The following is a 15,952-nucleotide window of genomic DNA, read 5'->3' as shown; positions in this document are numbered from 1 at the left end:
ATATATATATATATATATATATACACATACACACACACACACACCCATCCACATATGTAAAAGGAAACAGATGCTGTGCAGATTTAGCAAGTTTTCAGAATTACTCTAGAGTTTGTTTTTGATAAGCAACTGATAAAATATTGATTCTTGCCACCAAAGGGGATCAGTAACCACAAATTTTACAAACCTGGTTAATTTATAGTAAAATGAATTTGGCTTTGAAATGTGATACTGAATATTTGAATATAGGTGTGTAGAATTTTTTTTTGCAATATTTTGAGTAAAGCTAAGAAACTTACCTCAAGAAGTGATTTAGGAGGAGCCCCCGCCTTCCTCTCCCCTCCCCAGTTTATGAACTAAATCCAGCTACCTTAATGTGTCATCCTTTTGAACTTTAGATTTGTGGTTGTGGTCGCTTATATGTACAGGCAAGACACTTCAAACTTTTTTTCTTCAGTCTTCTCTTAGGCTATGAATAGCGATACAATGTTACATAAATACAGGAAAAGGATTAGACCATAAAAGGTTGAAAATTATACTTTTTGCTATGAAGCTGAGATTTGGCATTTTGAAAATAGAAGTATTTTTGGAAGACTTTGAGAGGAGGCAGACTACTTACACTGAATCATACAATTGTGTTTTTCAGGTTTCTTTTTCTTCCCGGATTCCTGTTGCATTTCCTTCCGGTGATGCAAGCTCTCTTAGTAAAAATATCATGATGTATGCCTGTATAAACGCTACGAAAGATTCTCACCCCAGCCTATTACACCAAGAGATGATGGCTGTAGGCAGTCCTCACAGATCCCAGCCACAGTATAGATCACACAGTACAAATATGAACATTCTAGCTCCCACAGTAATGATGGTCTCTAAACACATAGATGGTTCTTTAAATCAGTGGGCTGTCACGTTTGCAGATAAGTCTGCCTTTACCACTGTTCTAACCGTATCTCACAAATTTAGATATTGTGGTCATCGATTTCACCTCAATGACCTGGCGTGTCATTCAGTTTTACCCCTGTTACTGACATCATCTCATCATAATGCTTTGTTGACCCCTGAATCAGATTGTCAGTGGGACTCAGACAATATATTAAATAGATTAATGGACCCTGTAAAACATACAAAAGGGTCCTCAAAACAACCTCTTAGAAATGCTGCCACGCGTACATTTCATGACCCAAATGCAATCTACAGTGAACTCATTCTATGGCGTGTAGACCCAATAGGACCTTTGTCATACACTGGAGGAGTATCAGAATTGGCTCGAATCAACTCTTTACATACTTCAGCCTTCTCTAATGTAGCTTGGCTTCCAACTCTTATTCCCAGCTATTGTCTTGGTAAGTGTCCATTTAATTGTTAACTTAATAAAAGCTTTAAAGTATTAGTTTTTATCCACAAAATGGTTTATATTTGTCATTATTAAGAGGGTTTTAAATAAGTATTCAGAATGTAGGCACCAGACTTATGTTTAGCATTTTTAGAAATTTGTTTTTTATCTTTTCCCTCTCATTATCTATTTTCTGTTAAATTTTTTTGCTAATAATTTTTTATCCAGTTATGTCTGTTTAATTATGATTCTTGACCATGGTTATGCCTAAAAAGAAAAATGAATATTTGCTTCTCATACTTCAGCCAATAATAAAAATAAATTGCATTTTAATGCAAAGTATTTACTTTCTCAGGCACATATTGCAATTCTGCAAGTGCTTGCTTTGTTGCTTCTGATGGCAAAAATCTGAGACTCTATCAAGCTGTGGTAGATGCAAGGAAATTATTGGATGAACTGTCAGATCCAGAATCTTCAGTAAGTATTTACTAATCTTTATTAATATAACTAAGATGATAAGGAATTCTCTTTTATTTGTCTGGTTTTTATTTTGTTAGTTGGTGTTTAGGGAATGAGCATATGTTCTGGGCTCTGAATGACAAATTTGTGTTAAGGTTCATGAATCAAAATTATAGTCCACATATCACAAAACAAATACATTTTTCTCTTTACAAAATATCACAATTTCTTCTTGAAAGTTTTTACTGTCTAGCTTGGTTCTATTAATCTTTCTTTGCTTTAGAAAGGTTCTTTTTCAAAAACGGTTTTAAGGCAGCTTTATCAAAGTCTGTTTAGCTTAGAAAATTTAAACTTTTCTGAAAAGTTTTTTTACTTAAAAAAAATCCTATAGTTAGAATATGTTGTCAATGGATGGCAGTATATCATACTGGTTGTTCTGTATCTGAACTAGAAGTCATGTATATTAGTTAATATCCAGATTTGAATAGTGAATTTTCTACTTACCTATAAAAACATGCCTCTTTATAAAACAAGTGTTCTAATAAAAATATTTCCAATTTTGAAAACCAAAGACTACTATTGTTGAGTGTCTACTTTGTGCCCTTAGATGTGTTAGGGATTCAGAGTATAATTTTCAGTGTCTGCCTTCAAGGAGCTTTTAATTTAGCTGAGAGAAATTATTAATAAAAAGTTAAATAACAGTTTAAGACAGAAGAAGAGGTTACTGAGGGTGGTATGTAATTAATTGTCAAACAGATGGCACTAGAAGTATTTCATAATTCAGAGGAGAGAGATACCAGTTTAGGGTAAGCACAGAAGTCTTTATTAAGGCCAGTATTTGGGTTTATTTATAATGAATATATAAGATTTAGAAAGACAGATCCTTTGCCTTTGTCTGAGTGAGAGAGTGGCCTGAAAGTAAGTATGGATATAGGAAAGTAAATATAGAAATAAGACTTGTTCCAGAAACAGTGAGAAAACCAGTTGGACTGGAGCCAAAGAGAAAGTCTAGCATCTTAAAATTATAGCATTGGAAGATACTTAAAGGTCACCTAGTCTAACCAGCCATTCGATGCTTTATTCCTTTTACCACATTCCTGCCAATTTGTCTTCTGGCCTCCAAGGAGGGAAACTCAATTCTAAAGGCAGCTTATTCTGTCTTTGAGTTACCCTCACTATTTTATCGAAATTAAATTTGTATTCCTTAAATTCTATTTGTTAATCTAGTTCCATTTAGAATAAGTCTAATACTCCTTGCATATCAGAGCACCTCAGATATATGAAAATAACTATTTTGTAACCCCTTTTTCTTCAGGCCAGACCTGCTGCCCCACTGCCCATAAGTTTCTCAGTTTTACATTTGACCCTGGTTACTCTTCTTCACAGATTTCAGTTTGTCTATACTCTGGGCATTGTAAGAGTGCTAGAATACAGAAGTATTATGGCCTCTCTCATTAGATACTATTAATATTATGTTTTGGCAGTTATACCACATTCTTTGTATGTAATTGATTCATACTGAGCTGACTCTCAATTAAATATTGCAAAGTTGGTTTTTTTTTTTTGTTGTTGTTGTTGCCAGTAAGCCATTCTGTATTTGAGTTTGAGGCCCAAATGTAGGCCTATTTTCCCTGTTACATTTCACCTTGCTAAGCTCAACTTAACACTACAACTTTTTAGTATATTTTTGAATCTAGATTCTGTTATTTGTCATTGTTTTATGACGTATAGGACCAGCCTGTTTGATGAATATTGTATCTACATCTTCATCTAAGTCAATTATTAAAATATTAAACAGGACCGGAGTGAAGAAAAAGCCCAGTAGTACACATTTGAAATCTATCCATTTTTATTGTCTGGAATATTTCTCCAGCTTGCCCCAAGGATTTCTGTGAGGCAGCTTGTTATGTACTTTGCAGAAATAAAATATACCCTGTCTGCCAGATCTTCTGCAGTCAAAAAAGGAAGTCAGATTTATATGCTGTGAGTAATATATAGTAGGTTGAATGTATGTATCCTGATGTCTCCTGATGACTAAAACGGTATACTAAATAGACATCAAGCTCTTCTTTTCTTTTCTGAAAATTGGAACATTTGCCTGTTTTTAGTCTTTTGGCTATGGCATGCCCCAGGATTTCTCAGAAAACATCCTCTGTTGTACATTGATCTCATTTGCAAAATTTCCCTAACCTGGGCATTATTTTTCCAGAAAATATAAATTTATTTAAAGCAGTTTGACACATTCTTGGAATTTCTTTATTTACCCTGGCATTCAACTTCCCCCTTACCAAATACTTTTTTTATTAAACTTTCCATTTTTTTTAAATGAAAAAAAAAGAACAGTATTCACTGTAGAAAATTTTTGGTTCTTGCTACTTTTGCAAGCTAAATTCTTGAAATAGAAGATCAGAGAAAAAGTAGGAAAAATGAGTTCTTTATTTTCTGGATTTTATTAACATTAAATCATCAGCCTCTGTTAATGATCATGTCTTTTCCTTTATCTCTGTACTCTGAAAACAATAATTTATTCGGTGCCTTAGTTAATTTTTAAATCAATTTTTAATTTTAGAATAGTTTTAGGTTTACAGAAAAGTTTCAAATATATAGTAGGGTTCCCAGAATACCTCACAGCCAGTTTCCCCTATATCTTATATTCCCAGAATACATTTGTCACAATAAGAAACCATCATTAATATCATACGAATAATTGAATTTCAGACTTTATTAAGACTTAACTGATTTTTCCACTCATGTCCTTTTGTGTTCCAGGATCTCATCCAGAAAACAACATTATGTTTAGTCATCATGTCTCCTTAGTCTTCTCTGATCTGTGAAATTTTCTGTTTTCTTTTTCATGACTTTGACAGTTTTTAGTAGTATTGTTCAATATTTTATAGAATTTTCTCTCAATTTGGGTTTGTCTGTTATTTTTCTCATGATTATACTGGATTTATAAGTTTTGGGGAGAATAACACATATGTGAAGTACCCTTCTCATCACATTATGTGTTGATTACATGTTATCAACATGACTTATCACTGGTGATGTGTTAACCTTGATCATTGGTCCAAAGTAGTGTTTGCCAGATTTCTCCACTGTAAAGTTACCTTCCTTCTCCCTACTCTTTCATGATCAGTTTTTTGGAAGGAAGTCATATTCCACTATGCACAACCCAGAGTCAAGAGAGAGGGGGAATTAGGCTCCACCTGGGGTGGGGAGTATTAACTTTTAATGCCATTATCATTATAATTGTGTTTAAGCCTACCGTCTGGCTATTTTTTCCCTATTTGTCCCATCTGTTCTTTTTCCCACTTGCCCTCTTTTTCACTCTCCTTTTAAAAAAAAAAAAAATTGGGGAATTGGGGAATGGGAACAGTGCTGGGGAATTGGGGGAAGGGGAACAGACAAGTTGCTGTCGTTTTGTTCTTCAGTCTAGTTCTGGAGGACGTTGCTTCACTGGCCCAAGTTGGCACCATCATTGTGCTCTTCCCATGAGGCACATCAGTCGCTGGCTTCTGGACAGGGGCTCGCTGTGGCTGCTGGCTACACAAGGTAGCCCATGGCAACCCTTTGCAGCAGGGGCTGCAGCCTTCACCGTTGCTGGTGACTCACGGCAGCCCAGCTCCAGGTTGAGCTGTTGTTCAGCATCTTAGCTGTAGAGGGCAGTGTCACTGGCTCTCATATGTGGGATCTGAACTGGGGCCCTCTGGCGTCCCAAGCCGGCTCTTAACCAATGTGCCACTCGGCCGGCCTCACTCTCCTTTTTGATTCAGTATTTTCTCATGCTTCTGTTTTCGCTACTCCCCTTGTTTCTGGTTTTAATGGTTTATCTAGGGTTTACAATGTACATCTTTAACCTAAGTAATTTATTTTCAAATAATAATATATTACTTCAAATGTAATGTAAGCACCTTCTTACGTAGTTTTTAGAATCCTTTATGTGTTTTATTAGGTTTAGACCTAATTTTCTTTTTTTAGCAATTTAAATGGCAATATATTTTTAATTTCAGTGTGTGTGTGTTCATTGCCAGAATATAAAAATACAATTGATTTTTGTATATTTATCTTGTATCCTGCAACCTTGCTGAACTCACATATTGTAGTTTTTTCTTGTGGATTTCTTGGGATTTTCTACATAGACAATCATGTATAAATAGGAACAGTTTTATTTCTTCCTTTACAATATTTATTCCTTTTATCTCTATTCCTTATCTTAAAACACTGACCAGAACTTCCAGCACTATGTTGAATCAGAGTGGTGAGATTGGATGTCTTTGCCTTTTTCCTAATTTTAGAGGGAAAGAATTCAGTTTTTCACCATGAAGTATAACGTTAGCCATAGGGTTTTTGTAGAGGCTTTTTTCAAGTTGAGGCAGTTAAACTCTGTTTCTGTTTCTTTCAGTTTTTAAAATTAGGCATTGAGTTTTGTCAAATGCTTTTTCTGTATGAATTGGTATGATATGTAATTTTTTTCTCCAGTTTTGGTTCACATGGTGAATTACCTTAATTGATTTTTAAATATTGACCAGTCTTGCATTTCTGGAATAAACCCTACTTGGTCATGGTGTCTAAATCTTTCCGTATGTTGCTAAATTCTGTTTATTAATGTTCTGTTAAGGATTGTTGTGTCTATATTCATGAAGGATATTGGTCTTTAGTATTTTTTTGTACAGTATTCTTGTCTGGTTTTGGTATCAGGGTAATACTACATAAAATGAATTGAGAAGCATTCACTCTTCTATTTTCTGGAAGAAATTATATGTAATTGGTATTAATTCTTTAAATGTTTAGTGGAATTTCCCAGTGAAACTGTCTGGCTTGGAGATTTCTTTTTTGGGAATGTTAACATTATGATGATTCAGTTTCTTTAATTGGGCTTTCCATAGGGCTGTGCACATTATCTATTTCATATAGGATGAGTTGTGGAAGTTTGTGTTTTTTGAATAATTGGGCCCTTTTGTCTTAAGTGATCAAATGTATGCACATAGACTTGTTCATAGTATCCCCTTATCATTTTGATGATTGTAGGGTCTGTTTCATTCCTAATACCAGTAATTAGTGTCTTCCCTCTTTTTTTCTTTTCAGTCTTGCTAGAAGTTTGTTAATTTTGTCGATGTTTACAAGGAACCAGCTCTTTGTTTCATTGAGCTCTTTGTTTTTGTTTTAATTTTCATTAATTTATGCCCTTTTTTATTTACTTCCTTGTTTGCTTTTTTTTTTTTTTGGTTCTTTTCCTAGGTTGCATGAAGTAGGAACTTGGATTATTGATTTGAAGCTTTTCTTATTTTCTAATGTATGCATTTAGTGCTGTAAATTTGCTTCTCAGTACTGCTTTGGCATTTATAAGTAGGCTTTTCATTTTCATTCAGTTCATTATATCCTTGGTGTTCCTTGAAGGTGTTCCTTGAAGCTGTAACACTGTAGTCTCTGCCTCTGTCTTTACATAGCCATCTTCTCTCTGAGTGTCTTCTCTTCTTAGGACACTGGCCATTGGATTTGGAATCCACCCATTACCCTTTATGACCTTATCTTAAAAGTGATTATATCTGCAAACACCCTATGTCTAAATAAGGTTATATTTTGAGAGTTGGTGGACATGAACTTTGAGGTGACTCTGTTTAACCCACTGTGCTAACCAGCTCTTTTTCCTCATTGTATATTAGCAGTTGCATAGTCAGGAACCTCCAAAGTCTCTTGAGCCTCCAGACTCCCTTGAATCATCTTGACTTTCAGAGCCTCATACTATAAGGAATTCCGAGATTTTTGACTTTCTAAAATGTATCCTTGCCTTTATTGTTGATGCTAAATTCTTAAGAAAACACAGTTACTTTCTGTCAAGTTCCATTTTCTCTGCTCATCTTTTTCGTTTTCTTGTAAGTCAGAGCAGCAGTTCTAGTTACTTCCTCTGCTGATTGTGACCTGAAATGTAGCAAGAACTTGTCACATGCTGTCTTCTTCCTCAAATGAGATTTTTAGTAGATGCAAAAAGAAGCTAGCTTTTTAAAAAATTCCATGAGAAACATCTGAAAGGATCTGAATTTTGTGTAGATTGAGAGGTGGATTGAGGAGCACTGAAATTTTTGGGACTGGGTAGTAAAGTGGCTAATTTGTAGGATGCAGTGTAGTTGGTAGTTACATGGAGATAGCCAGGAATTTATTGACTTAGTTGCTGTGTCAGTCAGGGCCTAGGTGGGAAACAGATCACACCCATAAAGGTTTAACTGAAGAGTTTAGTGAGAGGACTCCTTACAGAGGGGAGAACATGGTTAACCCATAGGAATAATAGTAAAGCTCTCAGAGTCCAGCAACAATATGTAGCCATTATCACCCTGTGGTAGGCAGAATAATGGTTCCCCTACCCCTTCCACATGCTTATCCCTAGAACCTGTGAATAATTTACCTCACATGGCAAAAGAGACTTTGCAGAGTAAATTAAGGACCTTGAAATGTGGAGATGATCCTGGATTATCTGGGTGGACTCAGTCGAATCACAAGTCCTTGAAAGCAGAGAACCTTTTCCAGCTGTGGTCTGAGAGATGTGACAAAAGAAGAATGGTCAGAGAGATGATGTTGCTGCCTTTGAAGATAGAGAAAAAGGGGCCATGAGCCAAGGAATATGGATAGCCTGTAGAAGCTGGGAAAGACAAGGACGCAGACTCCCCTAGAGCCTCCAGAAAGGAGTGCAGCTCTGCTGACACCTCGATTTTGGTCCAGCGAGACCCATGTCAGACTTCTGAGCTACAGAGCTGTAAGAGAATACATTTGTGCTGTTGTAAGCCACTAAGTTTGTGGTAATTTTTTGCAGCAGCAATAGAAAAGTAATACATATTTCTATGCCTGAAGGGACAGGAGAGAAATAAAAGTGTACCAGAGCCTTGGGAGAGCTAGAGCTGTGGGAAGAGCTGCTTGTCAGTAGAGGTAGCCGTAACGGAATGTAGCCACTGCCAGAGCTATGGGGAGCAGGGGGGAGTAAACACCTCAACCTTGCTTTCTTCTCCTGAAGCTGTGACACTCTAGTCTGTGTTCACATAGCCTTCTTCCCTCGGGGTGTCCCTGTGTGTCCTCTCCTTTTCTTCTTCTTAGGACATCAGTCTTTGGATTTGGCATCCACCCTAATCCCCTGTGGTCTTCTCTTAAAACTGGTTATATCTGCAAACACCGTATTTCTAAATAAGTTTACATTCTCAGTTTCTCGGTGGACATGAACTTTGGGGGGACACTAGTCAACCCACTATATTGACCAGCTCTTTTTCCTCATCATTGTATTAGCAGTTGCATAGTCAGTAACCTCCAAAGTCTTTTGAGCCTCCAGACTCCCTTGAGCCATTTTGACTTTCAGAACTTCATGCTATAAGGAATTCCGAGATTTCCTCTGCTCCCATTGGCTGAATTCATCTTGAAGCTGAAAGGAGCCTAGAAGCTAGGTGATACAGTGTAGAAGTCAGCCTCTTGGGCAGAACAAGGCAGATGAGGGTGGAGAATGGATTGAGGTTTAGATGCAAATAGCCAGCAAAATCCGCTTTTTGCCCTTTAGCATCTGTTCCTTAGATGCAAGTAGTCAGCAAAGTCCACTCTTTTTTCCCTTTACTATCTGTTCCTGTTCTTTAGGTAAAGAAACTTTGATTTCCAATACAGGGGAAATAGATTCCCATTTGGTATTGTATCACTGTGTAATGGTGCCAATTCAGTCATAATCCCCACATGGAACCTAAGTTGTAGTTGTTACACCATCAGTGTAACAACTACACCCTACTTCCTACAGCAGGGAAATTTGGAAAAAAGAAACAATTAACATAAAGGAGAGCTGTCCTAGCTCCTGTGTCTATAGGTAGTCACAAAGCCAACATCCGATAGTGATAGCCTCCTTCCGTCACTAAATTCCACATTCCCTTAACTTTTTTCAGCACCTCAGGTGTCTTTTTTTCTTTCTTTCTTTCTTTTTAAACTTGGTGGAGTGGCCCAAGCATTCTCATGAGATCCAGGTCCTTTGAGGTCCTGTCTTTTTTGAGTTGCTGCTGTTTCCATCAGTTTTTTTCTTTTTTTTTTTTTAATAGGTTAGGAGAGTACCAAGAATATTTTGGGTTTCAGACACAGTCTTTCTTGTCCTCATTTTATAGTAACCAGATCAGTTATACTGACCACTCTTCTGTGCATGTTGGTGAAATAGCATGAGTTCAAAATTGTCAAGGGCCAGTCTCAGCTTCAATATAATGGAACCATGACTGTTTTCCCAGACAGAAGTATTTTTTTTTGAGTACTAGCACTTTCTAGACACATCAAGCCCGAGATTGTAGAGACAGGAATAAAAAAATCTATAGGTGGGTTATTAGGCGTAATAGGGAGAGGGATTACTCCTACCTCCACGCTTTGATTCGCAGACCTAGCTGTGGAGGAAATGGCATCTTACCGATCATTAGTTTAAGGCATATAGTGCAGCATGAGGACAGCACTCCATAATACAGGGCATTATCCCCCATCTGGTGCTGTAATTTCAGTAGACATTCTGCTGTTCTGTTAAGGCATCTGCTTCCAAGTGAAGAGCCACTTGGTTAAGGCCAACCAAGTTTTGTGGGATTAGACCTAGTGCCATATTTCTTCCAGATGGGCTGGAATTAGAGTGAGTGAGGCACTCACCTCTGGTAAAAAACTAAAGGGAGTGCCAAAAAACAGTAATCAGGATAAATACTATTTTAATGCATTATTTTATTTATTATTTTTTTAATGCATTATTTTAAACAATCATGATTACTGCAAAAATTCCATGATGAACAAAATGCCAACATTTTCAATAAAACAGGATCTAACAGTACCATGATGAACCTATGGGAGCCTGAGGTAAAATAAAAGGAGAGTTTGTCCTATAATCACAGATTTCTGTATTTTTTCAATGGTTAATTTTTCCCCAGAACATTAAAGTATATTAAAACTGACAACATTATTTTAAGCTTAAATATTTTATTTATGCCAAAAGCAGAATTCATTATAATTTTACTTTTCTGGCATTAATGAAAGCAAACTCTTCAATAATATTATCAAAATATCTGTCTGGAGCTTTAAGGTTGCAGAATGAAGACATGTTAAAAGAACTAGATGCCTGGAAGTGATATACTATTTATGGAAACACTATAGATTTTTCTAACTGCTTAGTTAATTTTAAAAATGAGAATAAGAATGAGTACAAAAATTGAAATGTTTCTTTGACTGTTTGAATTGCCATTTTCAATCAGTGAATTTTGAGGGGCCTTTAATGTCTGAGAGCATGTTGATGGTAGAGTCATAAATTGTTGATCATTAACATTTTGTGTTTTTTGTTTACAGAAACTTATTGGAGAAGTGTTTAATATTGTGAGCCAACAGTCTACTGCTCGACCTGGCTGCATTATTGAACTTGATGCAATAACCAACCAAGTAAAAACATGCTTTTGAATTGGTGATATTAATGTATTTTATCCTAGAGTACTTTATATGCATATCTCGAATAATTCTCTTGTTTGATACTAGATACAGCCAAATTCTCTTGATTCTTGTAGTGAAAGTCTAATGATTTACAAATTATTCTTTTCCAGTTGAATTGTATCTGTAGCCATATTTTTCTTGTTTAAAGATTATTTGACTCAGGGAAGTCATAAGGGAAAATATAGTACAGCTGCCACAGTTGCTTGGTTTGAGGTTTCTCTTTATATCATTACTCATTTCACCTCAGTAGAGGGTGACTTTAGAGTGTTTGCTTTGTTAGGCTGAATATTAGACATTTTTATGAGAACCTTTAAAATGCAGATGAAAATAGGATCAAAGTATATGTTTACTTCCTAACCACAGGTTTGTTGTGGAGCCATTGTTCTTCCCCAGCTATTGCTTAGGAAAGGAGAATCCTTCTCTCTGCAAGAAGGTTGAAATCCATTCTAGCTCTCAGGATATTTGTTTCTTCAGGATCATGTTTATGGTCTAAGAGATAGAACTAATATATTCATTCCAAATATAGAAAAAGATTACTTTAGTGAGGAAGTTACCAATATTTTCAAACAAGGAAATGAAGAAAGAGCCAGCCATATTTAGAAACAAATATGTATAGAGTGTATGTCGTTATTTTTCCATGGTGCCTTGCCACATTCTTTTTTGGGAAAATGTAATAATTTCCACCAATGTAGAGAAGTTACCACATCAGTTCGTGGCAGCAGAACTGTGGCTACCAGACTCAGATTACTAATGCCTTAACTTTTCTGTCCCCAAGTGCCATGCCTTTCTTTCAAATTCAATCTGAGATTTCTTTTTCCTATTCCATAGGGTCATGGGAGAAGAGTAGATTGGCCTCATTTCCATAGACATCTTAATTTATAGTGGCCTGGGTGTTAAATTCATCCCCCACTTTAGCCCCTTCTTTACTTTTTATCATAGGCTATTAATATAGTAAATATTAAATATTGTGAATTGGTGATATTCATTAGCATTCTGCTTTTCTTTCTTTTTTTTTTAAAGATTTTATTGGGGAATTGGGGGAGTGGAACAGACAAGTTGCTGTCCTTTTATTCTTCAGTCTAGTTGTGGAGGACGTCACTTCACTGGCCCATGTTGGTATTATCATTGTGCTCTTCCCGGGTGAGGCAGTTGCTCGCTGGCCATTGGAGTGCCGCTCACAGCGGCTCTTGGCAGCTCATGGGAGCCCACTGCATCTCCACTGCAGCCTATGTCGTCACCGGCAACTCAGGGCAGCCCAGTTTCAGGTTGAGCTGCTGTTCACCATCTCAGCTGTAGGATTGTGGGATTCGAACCAGCAGCCCTGCTGCTCAGAGCTGGCATCCCAAGCCAACTCTTAACCAATGCGTCACTCGGCCAGCCTGCATTCTGCTTTTCACTTTCATTACTTGTGCATGATTTTTTTCCCTCCTCATTGTGGCTATCTTTAACACAAGGGCTGGTAAACTGCAAGCACTGATAAATAATAGGCTTTTTATAAATGATAGTTTAAAACTCATTCTAGGTTTGTACCCAGTGTACTGTATGATTTCTGTATCCATGAAGACAGCACCTTTCCCTTTTCTTTTATTTATTCTTTTTCGCTGGGGGAGGTGATCTTTTATATATGAATGTGAAAAGATTTTTTCATATTTCTACCTTGAAATCTGTGGGACAGCCATCTTCATCTAATTGTCTTGACACACTTTCATAATAAGCTTTTGTTTGGATCTAGCCTTCCTGTGAATTCCTCTTCACTTTTGTGATTCTAAGTTGCTGTTTGTAATGGTCTTTACTCTTCTCTGGTCTAAAAACACGATCATGTAGCATAGTGGCTGACAGTGATGTTTCATCCACCCTTCTCGAAATCCTAGTTACATGTAAGTACGTTTCTCCAGAGATGTGTCATCCCCACTGGGTGTTATAGGTCCCCTCATCATTCCCACCAGACAGATTTGTTGGGAATGTTTTGAGGACCTTTCTGGTTTTTTCTTTTTTCTTTCTGAAGTGGAATTAGGAAAACTAAAGGAATCCTGTACTAATGTGACTTATGCAGTTAGCTTAGCCTTCTCCAGCCAGGGATGAGACCTGGTGCTTTTGAGCTCTGAATGGTGCAGATCACGTAATTATGTTTTGTTTTTTTTGGATTTTTTTGTTTTTTTAAGAAGCATACCTGTTGATTTGTTTTTGTTAGAGCGCCCCAGTTTTGCTGTTGGCTGTAGCATCTTTGGAAGTGTTTTTCTCTGTCCAGGTAGTTGTAATGATTGTTTTGTTTTCTGTGCTTTTTCCTCTCAATTAGTCAGTACATACAGAATAGAAATTGTTAGATTTATTTTTTCTACATTAGTATTTTTGGGGCGGTGGTGTATGGGAGACAGGGAATTTCAAAAATAAAGAACTTTTCATTTTTTTCATATTTGTAGTGTGGCTCAAATACACAATTGCTTCATGTGTTTCAAGAAGACTTCATTATAGGATATAAACCACATAAGGAAGATCTGGAGAAAAAGGAAACAGAAGTATTTTTTCAGCCATCACAAGGTACTTCTAAAAGATAGTCGAGTTTGCTTACCTTCATCTTAGAAAAAGGCGTCCTAAATTTTTTCGGAGTATAGATCTTTATATCAAGAATCATCACTTTCATAATTTTTAGTAAATATACCAGTTCTATCAGAATTGCTTATTTGTAGATTTAGAAGGCATGTGGCTGAAATTACATTTTGAATGACAGTAATTTTGAAGGACAGTATGATTGACAACATAGACTTCTATAAAGAAATGTTATGTATGAAGCCTAGTTTAATTGTTTCAAAAATTAATTTTAATTGTTTAACTTTACAATTAAATTGTTCTGAATGGTAGTAAGTTCCCTGTGGTATCTTAAACAAACCAATTAATTTTAGTATAAGTTCAAAAAATAATAACAAATTGGTACAGACTATGGTTGAATATAGAGTGTAAGATATGTTGAATGGTATCCTAGAAACCTCAGGTATGCTATGAATTAAAGGTACCATCTTACAGTTTTCTACTCTGAAGTGTAGTATTTCTTTTTTCCTTTTGTGAAAGAAAATAAGTAGTTCTCCATAAGACCTTTCAAGAACAAACCATATGATGTTGTTTAAACTTTAGTATTTAGCTTAATATGTTCCCTTTAGAAGGTATAAATTTGTAATTATAAAACTGCCGTGTTCTGTTTGAACAAAGAACATATTGTATAGAATACTTTCTATTTGAAAGTAGGAAACATGCATTCTATTTTAATAATTCATTTTCTAGGATGAACACTTTTTAGTTTTTATAAAGGGTTTCCAGATACTTTATCTCATTTGGTTACAGATTTTAAGTATCTACATGGACATAGTTGATTTTCTTAGTATAGTTTTTATCACAGAATTATGTACCATTTAAGGAAAGTATTTCTAATTAATTTGTATAGATAATTTTCTTTCCTTTAATGGAAAATCAGAATGAGTTCCTCTCTTCTATGAGGCTTAACTCAAAAATCTTATTACCTCTCAGACTTTTTCCCCTTTATGGATCTTTCTTCATACATCAGAACTTTTCTTCTTTATAAGTTATTCGGTTGTCATTCAGTTTTATTTCACTATCATAACATAACAGTACAACTTTATAGATTTAAAATTTGCTTTTCCTTAGTATTTCACCTTTATCTGGGTTAACCTTTATATGCTTTCCAACCAACTTAGCTACCATTTATCATGCTATTTGTAACAGTAAATACATGACAACCTACTAGAAAACAATGCCTATATAAAGTTGGTATGTTTATTTATAATATTTTTAATAGAAAGACTTGCTTTTAAAAATATTTTTCTATTTCATTCCTTTGATATTTCTTTATGTCACTACAAAATCAGGCCAAAAGAGTTTTCCAGTGCCTTTTGTTGATTTTCCTTTAGTTTTTGTGCACAGTTTCTCTGATATTCTGATTTTATAGCTGTTTTTTTTGAAGGACTTGATATGTATAAAAATAATGTATAAATATGTATGAAATTAATTACTCTTAATTTTAAAAAATGCCACTTATAGAGAAAAGTGGAGTACATAGTTACATTAACTCTTCTATGCCTATAACTTAGATTGAAATTTAAGATTTCTGTCTCATTTACTTTACCCTATTTTCTTTTCCTTTTTTCCTGAAATATTTTAAAGAAAATCCAGCCATCATGGTGTTTCACTCCTGCATACTTCCATATATGTTTCTAAAAATGACTTTCTTACATGTATGCTATTATAATATTAATAAAACAACAAAACTCCTTATAATTGTGTAATAACTAGTCCATATTTACTTCATTCAGTTGTTTAAAAAATGTTGGGTTTTTAATTTGTTTGGATCCATATTTAAAGTCCACACATTGTGTTTTGTTGTTTATTAGGAGTCTTTTAATCTAAAGTGATCCCCCTTTATGCCACTGAGTTGTTTTAGAAGTTATTTTATAGGAATTTCTCTGACTGATTACTTGTGATGTCATTTAAACTTTTTCTGGTAAAGTGCAGTGTAGCTTTGTAGACTTGATTAGATGCTATATATTTTTCATCTGTATCACTCCAGAAAGAACATGTTAGGATGTCTCATTTTTAGTGATGCTAAGAGTCGGAATGTTCAGGTATAGTGGCTCCAGTGTAAAGTTTGCCAGCAATCTTTTTTTTTTTTTAAAGATTTTTATTGGGGAATTGGGG

General features: G+C 35.4%; 1 protein-coding gene across 5 annotated transcripts in view; it reads left to right on the top strand.

Annotated features, from left to right (window-relative positions):
- Positions 1–15,952, top strand: part of DMXL2 (Dmx like 2) — a 79,838-nt gene that overhangs the window by 7,991 nt on the left and 55,895 nt on the right. For all 5 annotated transcript variants that reach the window (XR_002126483.1, XM_019664865.1, XM_019664856.1 and 2 more), the window contains exons 6-9: positions 647–1,343; positions 1,689–1,810; positions 11,111–11,200; positions 13,669–13,786. Coding sequence is in view for 4 of the 5 variants with exons in the window: in XM_019664865.1 (XP_019520410.1) it covers positions 647–1,343; positions 1,689–1,810; positions 11,111–11,200; positions 13,669–13,786 (1,027 nt within the window). In the remaining variant the exon portion in view is untranslated. The remainder of the gene's footprint in view (positions 1–646; positions 1,344–1,688; positions 1,811–11,110; positions 11,201–13,668; positions 13,787–15,952) is intronic.

The sequence above is a fragment of the Hipposideros armiger genome, unplaced genomic scaffold (genome assembly GCF_001890085.2).
Source record: "Hipposideros armiger isolate ML-2016 unplaced genomic scaffold, ASM189008v1 scaffold_12, whole genome shotgun sequence".
NCBI lineage: Eukaryota > Metazoa > Chordata > Mammalia > Chiroptera > Hipposideridae > Hipposideros > Hipposideros armiger.
The sequence above is the reverse complement of the archived record's forward strand: the minus strand, read 5'-3'. Positions and strand labels throughout refer to the sequence as shown.